Source organism: Rattus norvegicus, chromosome 18 (assembly GCF_036323735.1).
Source record: "Rattus norvegicus strain BN/NHsdMcwi chromosome 18, GRCr8, whole genome shotgun sequence".
Taxonomy (NCBI): Eukaryota; Metazoa; Chordata; class Mammalia; order Rodentia; family Muridae; genus Rattus; species Rattus norvegicus.
Genome location: NC_086036.1, coordinates 54,683,766 through 54,707,006, shown reverse-complemented (window position 1 = coordinate 54,707,006; position 23,241 = coordinate 54,683,766). Strand labels below are relative to the sequence as shown.

Below are 23,241 nucleotides of genomic sequence, written 5' to 3'. Positions count from 1 at the left end.
CTACTTGCTCCTAAAACAAACAGGGACCGAGTTTGCTTTCCAGGTTAAGATTTCACCTCAGGCTACTTCTCTGTCTGGATCCTGACTATGCTCCAGACAACTTCTTAGAACGCTCTTCCTCCCCACTCACAGGCTGGGGCATTCCCACAGCTCTGCCACCTGACTTTCGACAATCCACAAGATTGACTGACTAGAGTTTCCCTGACCTGAGGCTCCCTGGCTCCCCTAAAGAATGTACTCCTCTTTTTTTTTTCTTTGTACATACATAAATTGCTCAATCGCACAGATCAAGACAAGTTCCTCTTAGAATGTTCTTTCTTCTCACTCATAGGCTGGGGCATTTCCACAACTCTGACACCTGACTTGTGGCAACTCAAGGGATTGCTTGGCCAGAGGTTTTCCTGGCTTCTTGATGGATGTACTCCTTCTCCTGCACATATGTAAATTGCCCAGTGGCACAAGATCATATCCCAGGTGTAGTTGTTTGCATTAATTAACTTTCCACTAATAGCTTTTCACTAACTATTTTTAAATGGAATTTAGGTTTCTATGTTCTACAGGAATAGTTAATCATTATATCAAAGTTAATCAAGATCAAATCTTTCTGATAATGACCCACATTTTGAAGCATTATATTTTCTTACAGTCCAGTGAGTGACTGCACAGATGGTTTAATTTTATCAATTTTTGTGTTTTTATTTCTGAGAACAAAAGGAAAGAAAGCATGCTAGCACTTTTCTTCCACTGGAATCCCTTAGTTGATTTTTTTCCTAACGTGAATAATTGGCCATCAAATTTGGCTGGGTTTCTGCCTTTTATTTCTGGAAATATTCTGGAAATAATCACAACTTAAATTCTTTGTTTTGCGCCCTTTCCTTCAGACTTTAGAACCCAAAGATAACGCTGAGGAGAGTCCACGTGATTGGTGTTATGGAACCTCTGGGTTTTACAATAAACCTGATTATCACATGCTCAGTAGAAAGCTGGATAGTATCTTTTTTACTCATTGATAATTCTTCAAAAGAAAGACAAATTTTATAGACAAATTTTCTAACAGGATAAGCGCATGCTCTGCATTTGAGAGTTCATCTACCCAGGAATCACTTCATTTGTAAGGTATTATAGAGATATTTAGTTATTAAATATTTATTTAGTCATTTTAATTGTTTTCTTTATTGATATAATCACATCATTTCCCTCCCAGGCTCTCCCACATAGTCCTCCTTGCTCTTTCGAATTCAAAGCCTTTTATTTCATTAACTATTGTTACATACATATATGTATACACACATATAGGTCTAGATATTCCAATAAAGCCTACTCAGTATGAATACTCTTACTTGTAGGTATATTTTGTCTACTGTACATTTTGTATTTGGCACATAAGATGACACAGGCTATTTGGTGACATTTTTGCAGTAGACGTATGTGAAGGTTTATACTCTTGTCAGAGTAACAGGATGTAGAATCAGCATAGAAAAATATTCTGGGCATGCTTATGGGAGATTATTGAGATTAGATTAAATGAGATGAGAAAAAAACACATTATATGCTGGCAGCACCATGTCCAGAATGGAGATCTTGGACTTTCAGAAAAAGGAGAAAGCGAGCTGAGTACTAGTATCCGTCACTCTGCTACTTTACTGTGGATACAGTGTGACCAACCCTGTCAAGTTCTTGCTTTTCTGACTTCCCTATCCTGATGGACAGTACCTTCAAACCCTGCACCAAGTAAGACCACTGTGTCTTAACCTGCTTTCTTCACAATTACTTATTTTACATATGTGAGTGTGTGTGTGTACATACATACATACATACATACATACATACATACATGCTTTCCATATCACACTTCTACAGATGAGAGTCAATTTTCTCCTTCCACTGTGTGGGACTCAGGAAATGAACTCAGATGATCATGCTTGATGGCAAACCTCTTCACCCATTAGGGTATCTCACGCCCCCCTGAAGATGCTTGGGACATAAAGAGTGAAAGAAACCAGAATATTTTCTAGGGAGACATAAGAGAAGCGACGGTAAAAGGAGGAATGTGCTCTATGAGCAGGTCTTGGAAAGATACCCTGTGATGATTGCAGAGTGATTTATCTTGTGTGCCTGGCCCTTTAAAGGATCCTCAATTGCCTGTCAAGTGGCCCTATACGAATTCTTTGCTGCTAAAACTGCTTGACCCTATGATCTTCAGTGTAGGTTGATTCTTGGATTTCTGGGAACAGGGTAGGAGATAGAAAAGCCAGCTGAGGCTGGGCAGAAGGGCTAGTAGTCTCAGAGGAGAAGGCAGTTGGTGCAGAAGATATGGTTAGGGGAGACTTGAGCCAGAGGCTGGCTGAGCAAGTAGGCTAGAATGGTTGTTATAGTTTAGAGCTGCTAGTGTTGGGAAAACTGGGAGAAGGAACTGTTTAAGTGGACTGTTGGGGAACTAAGGGAGGAACTGTTTGAAGAAATGTTGAAGAGGCTGGGCTGGAAACTGGAGGAAGCTGGCAGGGAGTTAAGAGAACTGGTTAGTGTTCTAAAAAAAAAAAAACTAGCCATATAATAGACAATCCTCACTAATTGCCCATGTTAACTCCTTACTTTCCTCAATGATATGGCTTCCTGCTTGAAGACACTGCTTCCCTTTCTCATGGAAGGAAGATAATATTCCCTAACAAAAACCACTTCTACTCTGCTGCAAAATTTTCTCTTGAAATTGCTTTGTATAAATGATCCCTTTAGCAAGTTTTCATTTAGGCATCCTCCTCCAAGGTGGCTGACTGCCTCAATTGATAATCAAAAGCTGAGCAGCACAGGATTCAAAGAACACATGAGGAGGAAAGCAGAATGTTCTAGTCTATAACTGTAAGCTTGTTCAAGATCCCAGACGCATCAGGAAAAGCGACTGCATTCAAACAACAGTGTGTGTTAGGTAAAATAAATTGTGTTTAATGTTAGGAGTACATCATAAAATAAATTGTCATTTCACAGCTGGTATGGTGGTGCATGTCTTTAATTCTAGTACCTGGAAGGCAGAGATAGGGAGATCTCTGAGTTTGAGGCCAAGGTGTTCTACAGAGGAAGTTTGAGGACAGTCACACAGAGAAAACTTGTCCTGGAAAACCAAATACTACTACTACTGCCACTGCTGCTGCTGCTGCTGCTGCTACTACTACTACTACTACTACTACAACTACTACTACTACTACCAATAATAATAATAACAACAAAAACGATGGTGATGATTATCTTAACCATTATAGGGTGCAGACTAATTTAATACTTCCTCAGACTTTTTTCAAATCATATTATCCCTTTATTCTTTTAAAGTATATACCTATATAAAGGCTGGGTCTGTCAGTAGAGAAGGAGAAAATTAAGAATCAGACTTTAATAACTCATGAACACTGAATCCACAGCAAAATAAGGTTTGAAACCTCAACACCATAAAGGAAGAAAAGATTCCCTAAACAGTTTCAGGTCTGTTTTTTCAACATGGAATAAACTCACTACATAGGGCCTAACAATTTTGTTTTGCAACACAGTGGGAACAGGGAGACTTCTGCATACAGAGGGAGGAGAAATGAGTCCAGGAGTGAACATTTACCTAGATGACACTAATTTCCAAAGAGATTTAAGTACCAACATGAAATTAGTTTAACTAGCGGTTTTGTTTTCCCCAACCGCATAGCTTCCTTTCATGATTCCTTTTGTGGTTGGAAGTTATGGGGAAGATTAGCTATACAGGAAGATGAAGCCGTACATTCTTTGCATGTCTGAGTCTTAGGTTATGCAAGTTCTCCTGAATCCCATTTCCAAAGCTGTCATGAAAGGGGATCAATTCTCTGACTTTTGGAGAACTTTCAACTCAAGTCTAATGAACATAGTCTCAACAATTCTGAGCATCGGATAAAGCAAGCATTCTTCCACCACTGTAGAGGAAGCAATGCACCATCCTTCTCTTTATCAAACTACCTCTAAACATGGTAGGGCTTGAGACATTGGGCTGTCACACTTTAAATGCATCAATCCTTTTCAAGACCAAGCATTTCAATTTTCAGGCCCCACTATGGAAGCCATGCCAAGGACCCATACAGCAAAATTATACCCGGGTCTGTACCTTTCTAGCTGCTTCCTAAGGCAGGGATCATCTTCCTGTAACTGTTACCACTGCTATTTTGTTCCCTGTTCGTGCGCCTTGACTGTCTTGTTGCCCAGTAATCACTGAAGAAACCATGAAGAACTCTGCAGTTTGTCTTCAGACCTTTGGGAGGAGGACTTAGTACCTGGTTGCCAGGCCCAGAAGGGACCCCATGTCTCTCATTGTCTTGCTGGGACTGGTTCTTCCCAGGCCTGGTACTTCCTCTTGTCTGAATTCTAGCATCTTATCTCAGAGAACACTGAAGCAAATAGCTAGATTAGCCACAATTAATTAAACAATGATACGTTCGCAGAGGTACTTAATACGTCATTTAATACGTAGCTCCTCTCTGTCCTCACACTCTTGAAGAAGTTACCCACAGATCTTACCCCTGCTCTCTCAGGTCTTGTTTACTTAAGTGTTCACACTTGGGGATGTGGTTCTTTCTAAAGGCTCTGAAGAAAAGGTGAACTAGCGTGCACGAGGTCTAACCCAAAGCCATGCGATGGCGGCCAGAGTACGCTTACCTTGTTTGACAAGGCTGCTCATTGCACTTTCGAATCTGGGGCTCTGGCTTGGTCAGGTCCTTGCATTTCTTGTTGTCCACAAGGCTGATATTCTTGTTCATGATTTTTGTGCAGGACACTGTTGTCTTCCTCTCTCCTGCAAAGAGGCGGACATATACTGTGAAGTCATTTCGGGCTTTTGTGAAATGGGTAGTGTCATAAAATCGAGCTAATTTGGGGATATAACAATGAATATGAAACTATTTAAAAGTTACATAACAAAATGTACCTCTGGGATTAAGAATTTTTCCCTCAAAAGTAAACAGCAGTTGCTATGTTACAAGGAGATGTTGGTAGGGTAAGTTAACAAGATGTTGACTGAAGCTGGATCTTTTAACAGTGAGTGGTCAGATGTTCTGTGTATATAGAATATCCTGATACGATTCTCCATGATGAGAATTCCCCAAAGCACATAAACAAGTACATGGACGTCTACAGATTCCATTGCTATCATGTACATTAGCAGTGATCTACAGCAAGGGAGAGAAAGTGTTGCTTTTTTTGTTTAAAGTGTACCTTACAGCTTTATTCGTAGTGCTTCCAACAAAAGCCCTAAGACTTCTAAACAACTGTCACTTTTCTTGGGTAAAAAACCGTGAGCTCATTACAATGAAAACTTTTAACAGTTAGACCATTTGTATTTTGTGTTCATTTTTCTTAGAGACACTGATTGATAATGTCAGTATCATTGTTAAAAGTCTAGTGTGTTCTAATTTCTTTTTCTCAGTATAGTTCTTATAAATAATATCTGTAGATGAGAATTGACAATATATTTATTGTTCAATTAATGTTATCAGCAACCAATGTTAAAGCCAGATGGTCATCTTGACAATATGTTGTCTGCATACAAAAGGACCAAGTTACTGGAATAATTTATGGCAAACTCAGGTCATCAATCATCATGTTGGTATTAGAAGTGAGGCTTGTAAAGAGCTTTATGAGACTAGAAAGGTGTTCTTATGATATTAAGTAAAATAGAAGATAAAATCACATTTTACTACTGAAGAAAATGCTGAAGAAAAATGGCAATCATTTTAGTGCAGGGTGTTTGCTCGGTTTGTCTGCTTTGGTTTGGTTAATGACATGTCTTGGAACCAACACAGAAGGGTAATTCCAAAGCTGAAAATCAAGACAATGATATCCCTAAAATGCTATTTTTCTGTTGAGCATATTCTAAAATATTTAAAAGCCACATGCGTCTGAATGCTGAGAGCCCCATTCCAGTCTGAAGTCGCAGGCTTGGTTCCCGATCCTTACAACCTGGAGTCAGACATACTGGGCAGCGGCTGCAAGCTGGGGTGTGGTAAAACGGTGGTGGGAGGACTAGAAGAACGTGCAGCACTCCTCCTCTTCTACTCCCTTTCCTCTCTTCTTCGACTCACTTTTCTCCCACTTTATCTTTTCAAAACACAAAGGCATGCTGATAACTCTTCCCTTTTTTCATAACTGTCATTCTATGTCCATTCAACAATTCTTTCTTCAGTCCCTCTACTAAGTAAAGCCAGAGGCGATGCTGGCAGTCCTGATTTCACACGGAACCTCCAGGCACTACAAATGGCATGGTTTTGATGCGTCTTCTGTACTTGTTGCTCAAAATTGGTCTTTCATATAAAACAGAACTTTGTAATGAAATGATTTGTTAAAATAATATAAGACACTCCTTCAAACATGATTAGGTGTTTTACCTAAAGCAAAGAAAACATCTAATTCACAGGTACATTTTAAGCTATTTGAAAAAGAAAGTCCTATAATTGGAGAGATGGTTCAGTGGTTAAGAACACTGGCTGTTCTTACAGATGGCCCAGCATTTGATTCCCAGCATCCACATAGCAGCTCCGAACCATTTGTAAGTCTAGTGTCAGAGGATCCAATGCCCTCCCCCGGCCTCCATGAGTACCAAGCCAGCATGTGGTGTACAGAGAGATATGTAGGCAGAATACCCACACATATAAAATGAAAACAAACATATCAAAAAATTTTAGAATTAAGAGGACTAGTATCAAGGCCGTTAAAATACTTTTATTTAGTTTTCAGAGGTCTATCCACAAGTAATGTATTTACATCATTTCTACCCCTTTCCCCTGCAAACTTCTCCCATGTTCTTTCTCACTTCTTCTCAAATCCATAGTCTCTCTTATATTAATATTGTTACATACATACATGTGTGTATTGGTATGTATTGCACACATACACACACACATGCAAACACACACACATGCAAACACACACACACACACACACACACACACACGTTGTCATTACACAAGTCTTGGCTAAGCAACAATATTGTTGAGAATTTCAAGGATGCAGCTTCTGTACCGGAAGACATGATCTCACAGTTGGCGTTGTGGTTCTCCAACTCTTAACAATTCTTTCCACCTTTTCCAGGATGTTTCTCTGAGCCTTAGGTGTGGAATTCTATCATAGACATTTCAACTAAGGTTGAACATCCCACAGTGATTTTCTGCATGAGTTACTTTTCTGCTGTACTAAAATATTCTAGACCAAAACAACTTTTGGTGAAGGTGTTTATTCTGGCCTGCAGCTCCAGAAGGATAACAGTACTTTACGGCGGGGAGGTAGAGAAACAACAGCGAGCACAGGACCGCGGCTGGAACTAAGCCATCACATCTTCCACCACGAATAGGAAGCAGAGTGTGAACTAAACTCTCAAAGTCCACTCCTAGTTACACACTTCCTCCAACAAGGCTCCATCTCCTAAAGGTTCCATAATAGCCCTGGATGGTGCCACTATTTGGAAACCCAATGTACCAATACCGGAGTCTGTGACGGTCACATCTCATTCAAACCTGAGCGCCTACTCTCTGTATTTTGACCAGTACATCTCTAATCCTCCTTCTCTTCAAATGACTTCTTTTTCACTTGTCTCTAATTATGAGGGCTACACTTGTCCAGGATTATATGGACAAATATTTAGAAGGCAGTTAGAAGTTATATTGGCTTAGGAAACTGGCAACAATATGTTCTCTAAGATCTGTGACTTCTCCAGGCAGGGAGAACTGGCTATGGACACAGTACCACCAATGAATTCCTTCCCGTTGAGAAGGGCCTTGTTCAATGAGTCAGCTGTTGGCTGTCCCTAAGATATAAGTGCCAGGTTGCCCCACTGGGGGAACCTTGGTATGCTAGCCATTGCTATGATTCGTAAGCATTAAAATCAGGTAAAACTATCAACTGCCTTTTCCCCTTGGCAGTTGCATAGCACCTTCCGATATTATAAGAGCCCGTCCCCAGGAAGAGGTTTCCAGGTCAATTACAACTTCATTCCTCAAAGCCTTGTCCAAAATGTATGGCGTCTTCAGCAGTAGGAGTTTGCCTTCAAATTTTGGGAAGCACCCAAGGGCAATATTAATAGTATATAGTGCCTGTGGGGAGGGGATCTCCTGGCTGAACAACCTAAAGCAAGGTTCCTTACGCTTGGCATTTAGATTGTCAAGTGTGTGTGTGTGTGTGTGTGTGTGTGTGTGTGTGTGTGTGTGTGTGTGTAGAATGTGTACACGCACAAAAATATTTTGTATATCTCTAAGCAAGCCTACAACGTAGTATTTTCTTATTCCTTTTTAAACATCCTTACTGACACTCATCTATCTTCCTTCCTCTCCCTCTGCATTACCTCCCTCCTTTCCTCACAGCCAAGGTCCCTTTCCTGTTTTCTCTCCCTACACGGTACCAGTAACTTAGTTTTTATAAAGCACAGGAAGAAAGCTTTTATCAGTGAGTGTGCACCATCCATATGTCTTTGTCTTTCTTTCCTTTCCTGCACACACACACAAACACACACACACGCGCGCGCGCACACACACACACACACACACACACACACACACACACACACACATACACACAGGGTTATATTCCAAATTGTTGGAATTATTTTTAGCATTATTTTTAGGTAGTATTCAGCTTATAGAATTCCTTAAGAATGTCTCTTTTTTTCTTTTTGTATTTTGTAACAACTGATATTTATAAACTTGATTAATAAACTTGACAATAATAAAATTAATATTCATGATGAACTAAATTTAGCTTGAGTTATAATGTTAAAACACAGTTTAAGATAATTGTAATAAGAATTTAACGGGGCAGCACAACACATTTTTATTTCTTTTCTCCACTTATTACTGTGTGTTTAATTCTACGCAACACATTTAGGAAAGGAACCATCGAACACTGGGATGTGACACTGACCAGTGATGCTACCTGCTCTCCCTTAGGAGACTGCAAAGAAGCTACTATTTCTCTTTGTTCTGTAGAAGGTAAGTGCCGCGAACCTGTTTTTAATGTTCCGTGCTTTGAGCCCAGGCTCGTTTAATTCATGAATATGCTGAAAAGTGACAAAGTTCTTTCTGGCAGTAAAGCCAAGAAGGCAAAGTTAGAAGTGATACCAGTCTTGAAATCATGTCCATACACTTTGCGAGATTATTATCTGAACAGTGGAACTCCATCCAGAGAAGATTTATACACACACACACACACACACACACACACACACACACACACACACAGAGAGAGAGAGAGAGAGAGAGAGAGAGAGAGAGAGAGAGAGAGAGAGAGAGACCAGACCCTGTAAGACTGTAGTGCTGACATTTTATAAAACCAGCCGGAGAAGATAAAAATAAGGATGGCTAAGGTCTTATCTAACTTTGTATATTCAAATATCTTTCTGAATCCAAAGTGATCCTGAATGGCCAATGAAGAACACTACCTCATTCCAGGAAGGCTTATATGAAAACACGGAGCTACTCTTCGAAGCAATATGAGGAAGAGAAAACTTTCAACTTAAACGTTCCAGACTCTAATCCTAGTCACCCCTACACAGACCTGTGACACTGAAATATCACTATTCTCTATGCACTAGAGCTTCTCACACTAGAAAATTTACTCACTTTGAAGAATACTTCCTAATCCTGCTGACTCAGAAACTTGAAGACTCCATAGTGAATCTGTTGCTTGATATTCAGAAACTGACGAATTTTTTCCTAAGACTTACAGAAATAACCACTAAATTTAAACAATTTGCTTTTCAAGCAGAATAATTACACATTGTATTCAACTAATTTTGATGTAGCTTCCAACAGAACACAACTGCAGAGAAAAGGGAAATGGATATTCTGTGTGGGCAAGTCCTTTGTTGTCTAGATTTTTAAGTGTAAAAAGGATTTAATGTCTGTTTTCTCAGTGATGAGGTAGATTATCAGTTCCTTTATTATATTAAATAGGGAACATATATGATTACATATATGTGGAATACATATATGGTTGAAGAGTTATATTAATGAGAATTTGCAACTGCACACTTTAATTTGGGATGTTTGCTTCTATTGGTCTTCTCTCCCCTCCCTGCCCCACCTCTCTTTCTCTCTTTGTGTCTGATGAGTGGAAGGAGAATCCCTTAATGTAGATGGCCATATGAAGTGACAAGCAGAGGAACAGAGACTTGGGCAGGTATTAGATGCAGGGCTAGGAGAATGTGGAACCTAGAGGCGTGGTGATATTAGGATCGGGCGAGAAAGAGAATTTCCATGATGATGATGAGACATTCCAACTTAGGCAGTGATTTGAAACATACTGGTTAGAGTTCTCCCTGACACAACTGTATTATGTCTGTACCCTTGGATGCTCCATAAGCCTCTATGCTCCTTTCAGGCACTTTTCCTGTCCTTGTTTTCTGTGTTGCATTCACTGACATAAACATTTTCTTGTTCATAAGCAGTGTTTTTTGGATCTAGAGGGTGTGGGCTTTAGAAATCTCAACAAGACCCTGTTCAATTTTCTTTAGCTGCATCTCTGGCTTTGAGGCATCATAGCTCCACCCTTCCTACAGTCAGGCGACAGCCTCTGGGGTCCTCTTTTTCTTTGCTTGTGGATGTTGGCTCCTGGCTTTATTGTTGTTTTGTCTTTGACACTGCTCCTACAAAACTTTTCCAATTATAATTTCTGGATGATTTTCCCAGTCCTGTATTCTCAGTTCCTGATCTTCTTTTCTTCAGATCAAGACGGTCACAGTACCTCCCTCTGTCATCCCACTAACCATTCTGGGTCACTTCCCTAATCTCTGTTCTATATTCTATCATCTCCTGTTACCATTCTGTTAGTGTATGGAAATTGACAGTTTCTAATATGCAGATTGGCCCTAAAACCCTTAACCCTAGCTCTCCTCAATGTCCTCAAGTCCTTACAGCATAATTTACCTCTTTATACAACCAGTTTGAACTCAACACATGCAGTGTCTGCTGTCATCTACCAATTCCTTATTTTATCAGATTCCCCTGGATATTCTCAATTTTGCTCTGTAAGAGTATTGGCAAACTATATACAGCTGACAGGTGCTACGCCGTCGTAGGGATTGAAGTCATGATAAATTCATGACTTTGGAATTCAACTGGACCATTAGTGCTACCACAGAGCAAAATACCTGTTCCCATTCAGAAACAGGTGAACGGAGCAGCCTCTCCCCGGGGAATTGCCCAGATGTTCACCATCACCTTAATCTAATAAACCTAATAAGATCACTCGGTGTCCAGGATACATTAACTTCCTATTATAAATTCCATGCTAATGTTCCAGTGAACAGGCAACGCCACAGTGGCTCGGGCATTTGAGTCCCTGATACTATGGAAGCTGATCGCTCTCCTATCCATTGGTGAGCAAAAGTCCTAGCACTCAACTCTCCTTGTGCCAGCAAAGGTCTTCTGAAAACACTCTGCTAAATGTGAAACCCAGCTTGGCCTGTTTGAATCACTTTCTACTGACCTTTTTTATTATTTATTTTTTATTGGATATTTTGTGTATTTACATTTCAAATATTATCCTTTTCCCCCTCCCCCTGTTTCTGTGAGGATGCTCCCACTCCCACCCACCCGCTTCCACCTCAACACCCTGGCATTTCCCCACACTGGGGAAATAAGCCTTCACAGGACTAAGGGCCTCTCCTCCCATTGATGTCTGACAAGGCCTTTCTCTGCTGCATATGACGCTGGAGTCATGGGTCCCTCCATGTGTACTCTTTGGTTGGTCGTTTAGTCCCCAGGTGTTCTGGGGGAGTCTGATATTGTTTAAAGCGTTTTGAGCCAAATACAGCGTTTAAATTAATTTGGAGGGTATCTTAATTAGGGTTTCCATTGTTGTGAAGAGACACCATGACCAAGGCAACTCTTTTGCAGTCCAGCTCCTTCATTCCCTTTGTGTCCATTAGGCCATGAGTCCGTACGGAATGGGCTCCCCCAGCTCGGGTTTTTTTCTCCGTTAGTCCTCACAAAGTGCGCTTCTCTGGGTGGCGCAGGCTGGCGCTTCAGCTGAACCCAGGTGCCCTTCTCTTTGGCTTCCTTTTCCTTCTGATCGTTCGCCTTCACCCGCTTCAGGAAGCCGTCTCTGCTCTTCGGGTGCTTGATGTGCTCAATCCTCTTGGCCAGCATCTTGTCCTTAACTTGCTTGTTTACAATGATGCCCACGGCATGCTGGGTGACACTGCAGACTCTTCCGGTTTTGCTGCGGTAACACTTATGGGACGTTCTTTCCGAACAGGGCTCATTCCCTTGATGTCTACAGTATCACCCTTCTTGTAGATTCCCATGTATGTGACCAAAGGAACAACTCCATGTTTCCAAAAGGTCTAGAAAGCATATATAGCAGCCATCTTCCGGTAACTCACGAAAATGACAAACACAAAAGGCAAGAGGAGAGGCCAAGGCAACTCTTATAAGGAGGACATTTAGTTGGGGCTGGCTGACAGGTCCAGCATTTCAGTCCATTATCATCAAGGTGGTAGCAAGGCAGCATCCAGACAGGAATGGTGCAGGAGCTGAGAGTTCTACATCTTCTTCTGAAGGCTGCAAGGATAAGACCTACTTGCAGGAAGCTAGGAGGAGGGTCTCTCAAAGTGCACTCTGACAGTGACACACCATAATAGTGCCACTCCTGGGCCAAGCATATTCAAACCCCACAGAGGGTTGGCAACTGCACTCCTTTTTTCACATTAGTAAAAATAATGCATCTTAGACATGAATGCTGACCAAGTCTCCATCTACATTGTTACTCGGTAGATTCTGGCAGATGGTCATGGTTCCCTTTCTGTGACACAGTCCTCGCTTGCCTCACAGAAGGCACCAATGTGTTCCCTGTGGTGCTTGTGGCCCATCAGAATCTGCTGTGCTGCCTTCTCCTCATCTCCCCAACTCTCAATGACAGAGCAGCCCAAACATCAGTCTTCTAACAGCTTTCTCTCTGCCTTCCACCACTCCTCAGGGGGCTCTGTCTGCTCTCATCGTTTTAACCCATTACCCACATGTTGTATGTGAGTAGCTTACTGTTCCCTCTCCCACATCAGACGCATATCTCCAACTGCTTACTTGACATCGAATTTCGGCCAACAGGTATCTCGAACTTTGGTTGAAGCTCTCAGGCCCCCAGGTCCTCCTTACCTGGCACTTGAGACGTTCCTTGGTTGTCACTTCATAATGGCTTTATCCTGTCATTTGGGAAAGCCATCTCATCCCCTCCCCCGATTCTCACAGCTTCATATGTGGCTCGGCAGCACGACTCATCGGTTCTCCTTGTCTACTGCTTCCAAGCAGCTTAGCTAACAGGGCCCTCTCAATGGCTGCAGGGTTTCATCTCCACTCTTGCCCTGTCTAGTTTACTCTCAGCTGAGAAAATCAGAGGGGTACTTTTATACCTGAAAACTACAATCATTCCATTCTAACACCTCTTTTGTATCTCCTATCAACCACAGAAGAAGGGCAGGCAAGAGAGGTACCTCACAGCTCTCTGCTTTCCTTCACCCTGAGCTCTACTCCTACAGCTACAGGGGCGCTCACCCTTAAGAATTCGATGCAGCCTGACTTTGGTGGAGGGTTTTTCTGAAAACCTAGTTTACAGTGCACCTATCCCCCCCTCCCCTCGCCTCCCTCACCTCTCCTGCTTATCCTCATCTGCTTGTCTTGTCTTGGTGCTTAGCGTATTTCCATACAGCTTTGTTGATATGTGCATCTATTTCCTGGTTCTCCTATCCCAGGTACCCTCCTGACAGATATGCCAGTTTCTTCCCATGCCCTCCTCACACCTTCAGAAGGAACATTTAAGCTACAAGTATGGAGAGTTGTGTTACCCAGAAAACAGACGATTCAGCTCTGTGCACAAACCCACTTCATATCCTGTTTACTACATATGTATCATAACTCTACCCACTGAGGATTTCCTTTTATCCTTCAAAGGCATCTGCTCCATGGAGCTGTGTAAACTGTTATTAAATGGAAATGAGAACTGGAGTGGGGTATACACAAAGTCTCTGGGCACAGAATCTCCTCTGGAAACGGTCAAACTCAAAGACTTCCCACTCACACATTTTGCACTGAAGTAACTTGTTCATTTGCCTCCCAATATGCAATATAGAACTAGAAAACAGTGAGTCCAATTTGGGGGTGCTTCTGTATTCAGAGTAATAACGACACACTTTAGAATCAGTAAGCTCAAAAATGGGGGAATTAAATGTCTTTACTTTGCATGCATATGTATATAGTTGAAGAACACAATTTAAAAGCAAATTCAGTGTCTGTCAAAACACTCCTTCAATCATTCCATTCATATGTATAAATTTTATATCTTAGAATCAAGAAATTTTAAGATTTTTAATTTTTGACTCAATACCATGCTGTTTTTATCACTATAACTCTGTAGTATAATTTAAGGTCAGATACAAGGATAACTCAAGTATTTCTTTTTTATTCAGGATAGTTTCACCTACCATGGGTGTGTGTGTGTGTGTGTGTGTGTGTGTGTGTGTGTGTGTGTGTGTGTGTGTGTTTGTGTGTGTATATGTTTGTATGTGTGTGTTAATGTGTGTGTTTGTGTGTGTGTATGTTTGTGTGTGTGTATGTTTGTATGTATGTGTGTTTGTGTGTGTGTGTTTGTGTGTGTGTGTGTGTGTCTATATGAAGCTAAAAAGTGTTCTTTCAAGATCTTTAACAAATTGTGTTGGAACTTTTATGGGGATCACACTGAATCTACAGACTGCTTTTGATAATATGGGTATTTTTACTATAACAACCTACCAGTCCACGAGCATGGGAGCCCTTTCTATGTTCTGATATCTTCTTTAAATTCTTTCCTCAGTGTCTTAAAGTTGTCATCATACAAGTCTCCCACTTGCTTGATCGGAGTTACCCCATGATATTACACTGGCTGACTGTGTTGTGAAAGGTGTTGTTTGCATGATTTCTTCTTCCGGGCAATTGTATACAGGAAAGCAACTTATTTTTGTGATTTCATTTTGTATCCAGCTTTGATGAAAGTATGTATCAAGTGCTGGTACTAATACAATGTACAGCACAGCCTGACTGGTGTCTCCTGGACCTGGTATAATATACATAAACACATTATTCCCTATGTAATATGTATAACAACCAGTCTCATTGAATGAAATAGAATAGTGGTCAGTGGCCTTTCCACTTTAAGTCAGACTTTTCCCATGAAATAGTTCAGATGTTCGGCTTGTACACATACTCTAAGTAACAGAGTTCACAAATCTTTCTGGATTCTACAATTGTAAATTAGGTATTTTTCAATCTATCGTACTTATCAGTGTAATCAGAAAATGACTGGAGTTTTGCAAAGATAGAAGTTAAATGGTCTTCACCTCCTCCACACGTGGCATTGCAATCCCCCCAGCCTGCGTGTGTCCACATGAAGAGGGGTCCCGACTCCTTAGAGCTCTGGTTATCTGGAAGAGGGTCTGATGGCACAGTGTATTCATAGTGAAGACCGTAATTCTGATCTTGAAATAGGAGCACCTGTGGCATACAGAGTGATTACAGAATATGATTTAAGTAGAGCACATTCAGTGAGCAAATCTGCAAAGATGTTGATATATAAAAATGCTAACTGCACAATGAATGTATACCTTTGATTTGCAGCAATCTCGTAATATTACTTTTAAATATTTAAAATGCTATACCTTTTTTTTTTTTTTTTTTTGGAGCTGGGGACTGAACCCAGGGCCTTGCGCTTGCTAGGCAAGTGCTCTACCGCTGAGCCAAATCCCCAACCCCGCTATACCTTTTCAAAGTTAGGAGAGTCACCTGTGATCTACATACATTAAGACAAAAGCTCACTGGAATGAATCCAGAAATACCCGATCATTTTCATTTCATTTGGCCGACCATCCCCAAAGCACGACATATGATATATTTATACACCTGTACCTATGTGGGTACCTATATCTGTACATGATTCATATACATGATGTGTTCAAGGGTCAGGAATGTGTGTTGCATCTAATGTCAAGATACAAAATCAACCTTGGATTTTCTACTTTTATAAAAAAAAGTCATAGAAAAAGTCACTCAATTAATATGGGATGTCTGTCTGTCTAGTTTTATGCCAACTTGACATAGATTGTCATTTAAGAAGAGGGACCCTCGGGGCTGGGGATTTAGCTCAGTGGTAGAGCGCTTACCTAGGAAACGCAAGGCCCTGGGTTCGGTCCCCAGCTCCGAAAAAAAGAACCAAAAAAAAAAAAAAAAAAAAAAAAAAGAAGAGGGACCCTCACTTGAAAAGTGTCTGCACAAACATGACCTGCAGGCAAGGCCATAGGTCATTTTCTTGATTAATTGCAGAAGTGGGAGGGCCCAGCCTACTGTGCAGGGCAACACCCTGGCAGGGGGGGTCCTTGGTTGTCCAGGAAAACCTGTAAAGCAGGCGAGGAGGAACAAACCAGTGAGCTTCACGGCCTCTGCTTCAGTTCCCACTTCCCAGTTCTTGCCGTCAGTCCACGCCCTGACTTATCTCAGAGATGGAATGTGTCCTGAGAGTGTGAACAAGTGTCAACCGAATTAGAACGGAATCAAGCCTTTCCTCTGAGTGCTTCTCTGCGTTGTAATGTTTTGTGACGGGAGTGGAAACCTTAGCTAAGACGCGGGCTAAGGCTGCAGTCTAGAGATCACTGTTAGCAATGGTAGAGAAACTCTGAATCACTAGAGGGGTGAAACTTTGTTCTCTGGATGTTTATATTATCTTAGAATTTTGGCAATGTGCATGTTTAAATGGATTTTAAATAAATATTAGATTAGTAACAGCGCGGTTATATGCAGAGTTTAGTAAACTATAATGGCTCAATGTCCATGGGTTTGACTCGACATTGTGCTGAGCCACAATTGGAGGCTATACCAGTTTGGCTGTCAAAGGGATCCAAAGTCAAGGTCAGAAAGGGATCATCATGGATTAATAGTCATATACATATCTGTGTGTATGTAAATATTTGAGCGTGTATGTTTTTCAGAAATTTGTTCATGAAGTATGTTAAATGTAGCCATACGGAATATAGCCTGTCTATAAATTCAACATCTGTGTGAGCAGTTGGTGCATAAAACATTTCTCTCTATATTTTTGACGTAGGTGTGTGGGGGGAGGCATACTGATTATTTCTCCTTCGTCTACATCAGTTGTAATTGTAGGTGACTAATGGGTCCCAAATCAGACAGAGTACATCACAATATTGATTTTGGCTTAAATATTTGATGAAATGTTGCCGATTGTAAGTTACATTCAACCTAATAAATAAACAGTAAAAGCTTACATTTTAAATGGTTCTGATGATACTATAATATAATTTTTAATTTGGTGAAATGACCATATCAACACACTCATTGTCTGCCCTATCCTACTTAATTATATGAAAACAGTCCCCTTTTCCTCATAAGCTACCTTCTCACTGATAGAACTTCAAACCACATTGAACACCCAATGCCGCTTGGAACTGAGAGACTGGCCACAAACCCACGAGCTCTTTCATAAACCATCTGACTTTGGCAGAACTCTCTGCAGAAGGAAAGTGTGAGCGCGTTACAGTCAAAAGCTCATATTGAGGAAAGGCAGCGGCACACTTCGCCTTTCAAGTCAGTACCGGTTTTCAATCTGCAATAGTCATTAGAGAGAAATATCTCAGAGGTACAGTTTCCTTTGGATTACCAAATAAATCCAGGTCACACACATAGCTCCTTTTAGATCCAGTTCACTGAGTCAATTACGATGCCTGGTTCCAGGAAAAGCCTTGGCAATTACGAGTCCGATTAAGGGCTCTGCTGTAAGAAAAGTCTCTTACTCTGAGGTCCGATGGGTACTGTTTATGGATATTAAGCAAAGGCTTGGGACAAGTCTCAGTCTTGTATTTTTCTTACATAGATTAAAACAATAAATGGTTACAGAATGCAGTCAAACATAGTAGTGTTTTCAGATGTCAAATCATTAAAAATGTTAGCTACTGACTATTTTACATGATTCAAAGATGATGCTAAGGGTAGTTTACCCGTTATATAGATATTTTTTGTTCGTTTCTGTAGACAGCACAGGGCAGAGCAGATCTTTTCATTGACATTTTCAAATAGGATGCAAAGAAACTATCAGGAGATGCATAAAATGATTATTCAAAGAATGCAATAATATTGATGAAGCAAGACAAAGAGATTACACAGGTACTATTTATACTGGACAGGCAGTTATATAAGCTATATAAGGTTCTGGAAATTCAAACCGTGGTTACTGGATCAGCCACAGTGGTATCAGGTGGGAGCTGTGGGAAATGTATGGACCTCAGTTTCTGATGCAAAACAACTGAATCAGAAGGGATATTTAAAAGGGGCCCCAAATCATAGGTCCATTAAAATAAGATCATCTGTGAGCTACAGTGCCATTTCAACCTCTGGGTCTGAGAAGAAGCCACGCGAGATGTCTACAGTTGAAGACTAACTCAGCTGCAGTGAAGATGCTAAACAGTGAAACACATGCCACTATGGCAAGAGGATTCATTGTGACAGTGGGTTTCTGTGCATATAGAGAGGTAGTGCTTAGGTACTTGAATTTGAGATTCCTTTTTGCTACTAGAACAAACACGCAGCCACCTGCACATTCATTCCTTTGGGGACTTGGCCATCAGCTCTGAGTACCTTGATCAAGACCTATGGACAAAACAACCCAGTGGCACAGACACAGTCCCACCGTTCTAGTCCTTGCCCTTTAATTCTCTCTTAATGCACATTTAGTCTTTTGCTACATGATAACGAACATTACAGTTCCAAACAGTGCAGGGTTCAGGATTCCTTGCAGTAATCCACTAACACAGTGAGAAACAGGGAGAGAAGACTGAGAGCTCTCTTAAGTTGTGTTTCCAACTCTCCCTTCCCAAAACAATGCTTAACCAAAGGTATTCTGCAGACACAGATGAGTCCCATTAAGTGCATGATGACTGCTGTAATCCCCATGCTGTGGCCTATCTTGATGAATATCCATTCTGGTTTATAAGGGGCAAAGGGGTTTCATATTCTTAGGTGGTCTATTTCTACTATGAGCTTGCTAATTCCTTAGAACATTTGGTCCACTTTTAATAATTACTATTTTTATATATCACAATTTAAAATATCTTAAAGTTACTACAAATATCACTTAAAACAATTTTAAATGCTGTTCTGATAATACCGATATTTAAAAAACAAATGGGGAAAAGGGAGAGAGGAAAAGAGAGAGAGAGAGTAAAGAAAGGGGGGAGAGGGGGAGGGGAGGGGCAGGGAAAAGGGAAGGCGGAGGGGGAGATGAATGGGGAAGGGGAGGGGAAGGTGTAGGGGACAGGAGAGGGAGGGGGAGAGGGATTAGAATTTTCCTTGCCGTGAGAAGCTGGTTTTATAACACTTTCCCATTTCTGCCTCTTACCAGGAGATGTAAAGGTGTGGTTGTGGGTCCTTTGGCAGAGATCTTCTCCCACAGGCCTCGTCTTATGTAATGGACTGTAGTTCCAGCTAGACTGAATGCTCCAGAATGTTCTATCTTCCAGTCACTGTTTATAGACTGCTTGCTGGCATCTCGAAGAGCTATAAAAAGATGAAATACAGGATGAGTGTGGACAGAATTACTGATGAGTAACGTCTTCACATTGCTTTCCTAAAAGCATTTCAGTGTGTCTCCAGCCTCCGATGCAAGTCTAAAGCTACCGGTCTTGTTGCTACTGAAATCAACAGAATCTTCAATATCTGTTAGATGCTTATATATCCTTTAACATCAACGACCTGCTAAGGTTTTGCTGCTCTACCAAAGTTGTTCTGCTGCTATCAATATAAGTAACAAGTGTATGAAAGTATGAAAATTTACTGCATCAATCTTCTCTGAAAAAATATTCTTATCATATGCTAAAATAATGTCTAAAGGGAAGTTAAAGAAGCATACAAATCCTTATTTTTATGTGATCAATGCTTAATTATTAATTTTTACTGAAAGAGAAATACATTGACCACAACATCTCAAAATATTGCCAATGTCTGTTAGCACCAAACAAATGGACATACCTTAGGCGATGTTAAAGTCTTAAAAAAAGAAGCAAACCACTGACGGGTCGGTTTATAAGGTTTAGCATCTGCTTATGTTTTATCTCTATAAATTAAATATTTTAAGAAATATATTGATCAATATTTTCCAATTTCCAAGCTTGTATTTCAGGTTATAATTATCAATTTACAGTTCCTGAAATATCTCTAATAAAAAAATGCCTTAAAACTTCCTTTGGGGTTTATGGAATATGATATCCAGACTCTATTCATGTTTTGGCTTTCAACATTTCCTAGAAAATGGCATACGCGAGTACATACAAATCCACACAATTGATTGGCTTAGGAGTCAGTTCATTCAGAAAGAGGAGTCTGTACATAGCGTGTTTCTTGGCTTTATTTGGGTGGGTGGGATGTGTTGTTTGTTTTACTTCATTAACTTAAAAATTATTCTCTGATTGCTTGGCTGTCTTCCGGAGGGTATTTACCAGAGCCCTCCCTGGGAGGCTGACCTTAGACAGGGCACAGTCTGGGAAGGCTTGACAGGGGTGAGGGCGGCTCAGAGAAAGGAGGTCACCCTGGCAGTGACAGTGAGCATCGGTTTTATGGAGCACTGGGGAAGGGTGAGTTGCAAGACAAAAAGATCCCAAAGCATTCACAGGGGACCTTTGACCTTACAGCTGAAGATTCAGCTTCAAACTAATAGGACGTGGCTCCCCAAAGCTGGGAGATGAACCACTGCCAAGAACCTAAGGATTTTAGACTTTCTGATTGATTTTTCAGGTCAAGTAGTAATGGAGAAAAACACAAATTCCAGGGAATCCCAAGGTGTGTAGCTTTTGAAGATAGAGACTCTAAAAACTCAGGTGTCCAAATTAAAAACAAAACAAAACAAAAAAACTAGACCTCATATTAAAGCAGCCTGAGTCAATTCTTGGAAAACTCTTAAACGATCTCAACACAGCTGATCCAGCAGTAAATTAATTCTCCAGCAAAATGTTTAGACTCAGTAATAAGGAAAGTTTAACATGGCCACTCATCCATACTATGGTAATCATGTTCACCGTCCAATTAAAAACCCACCGGGGCCGGGGATGTTACCACCACACAATAGACCCATAATAATTAAGTAAGGGTACTCAGGAATAAAATGACACTCAAGAATCCTAGAGAAAATGGAACTAGTGAATCACGCCTTTAAATAGGCACACACGGCTGCTTTTTTCCTGAGCAGAGGCAGCCACCCTCCTGGGTTTTTTTTTCTCCTCCTAATAAATCTCTTGAGTGAGAAAAAAAATAGACACACACATTCTAGGAAGGTTTGTAATGTCAGAGAGCAATGGGAACTGGAAAATAATTAAATCAAAGGTCTTAGAACAGAAAAAAAATCACATACCAAGTACAGAACTTAATGAATGGGCCTAAAACATATTAGACAAAGACACTTTTGTAGGAAAGAACAACTTCATAGAAGAGTGCCCTGATGCACGGAAACGGATCAAGGTAGACACGTAGGAATCCCACTGATGTGACTGGTGTTACAGAAAATTGGACACGGACGCACAAAGTAGTTGAAAGCACAGTGTTTAAAAGAGTTTTACATTTTCTTTTAAAAAAATCTCCAAATACATAGGTCCTAAAAGGTCCAAGGAACTCATGACAAAACAATGCATGGACACACACGCACACACACACACACACACACACACACACACACACACACACACACTCGCACACACAGTCACACAGTTAACATGGTGATTTAGAGAACATAGTGTAGAGTGGCCAGAAAGGAAAAAGAAATGTGCTAGCAGTGCAAGGCCCTGGGTTCGGTCCTCAGCTCCGGAAAAAAAAAAGAAATCTGTTAGTTATGGGCATTTCTAGTTCTCACGTCTCAACAATGAAGGCTCTTTTGCAGCAGATGGAGAACATTATAGAAGTCCCAAATGGTGAAAATACAGAGAACAGCTGGTTGTCCGGCACCTAATAGCAACTGATGCATTTACGACAGATTGTGTAAGCATAAAGGTCTGGAAACATCATGGAAGAAGGAGAGGGAAGACTGCAAGAACCAGAGGAACAGGCTGTCTGACTTCTGAGCAGTTGTGTTTTCTACATATGTTGGAAGCTATAGCCATGAATTCTCAACAATATGGATGTCTAAATAAGACTGGCACAATGACAACACCAACTGAACGCCTCCAAGATACTTCTCTAGATGAAGAGCTATAGGCAAATAATGGCTGCTGAGAGTGTGAGAATCATTCTTCCACAGTGATGAGCCCCTATAGGCTCTCCAGCCCTAAGAACAAGAGTCAGCAGCTGAGTGCACACACATGTGTGCACGTGTGCACACACACACAGACATATGTAACAATAATTAAAGAAGAAGAGGTACTGAATTTGAGAGGGCTCTGGGATATAAAAGGAGTTTCGGGAAGAAATAGAGTAGAAGTGGTATAAATACAACATCCATGTATGAACATTTTAAAACATTCAATTAAAATGTAACAATTCATTAAATGTCCACATATCATTAGAAATAATGAGAGTCAAAGGAACCTGTCAACTCCCTAAGGTAGAGAATTTAGGGATGTTGGAGGAGAACAACTGGCACTTTACCAAACTAGCATAGTCCCTAACTACATTCTAAATATGTGTCCTTGTACATGCAAAGAACTGCAGATCTCACCCTTCATCACAGAAACTTCTCTGCAACACATGGAGACCATTACCGGAAACCACAATCAAACAAACTCTGCAGCCAAGGCTCAGGGATCATGGCAGAAGAGGAGGCAGAAAGGTTGTAAGAGCCGGAAGAAAGTGTACATTTTTTTTTATGAGATTGGGTATTTAAGGAATGTCAAAAGCTACATCCATAAAGGTGCCCCAACACATCTGTCTGAACATGACTGAGCATGGATGACACCAGTAGACAATGGATATGGGAGTAGCCCATGCGGCCTAAACCGTATACAAAGAACTAGAGACAGCTAAGAAATGCTCAGAATGGGAGAGACGGTCTTCTCCAGGGAACAGCACACCACTTCCTTATCCAATACCAGGTGGTCAAATTGCTGAAAACATACATACAAGTAACATTATATAAACTGAGGTTATGTTTATGGATACATGTGTATATAGATATAGATCATATACACATACATCATATACATACACATGATGTATATAATAAACAAATAAATATAAAAATATC

The 23,241-nt window shown here is 40.7% G+C and overlaps 1 protein-coding gene across 3 annotated transcripts in view; it reads right to left on the bottom strand.

Annotated features, from left to right (window-relative positions):
• Positions 1-23,241, bottom strand: part of Adamts19 (ADAM metallopeptidase with thrombospondin type 1 motif, 19) — a 183,828-nt gene that overhangs the window by 22,178 nt on the left and 138,409 nt on the right. For all 3 annotated transcript variants that reach the window (NM_001108433.2, XM_039096975.2, XM_063277480.1), the window contains 3 exon segments: positions 4,660-4,795; positions 15,353-15,506; positions 19,417-19,574. In NM_001108433.2, the coding sequence (NP_001101903.2) occupies positions 4,660-4,795; positions 15,353-15,506; positions 19,417-19,574 (448 nt within the window).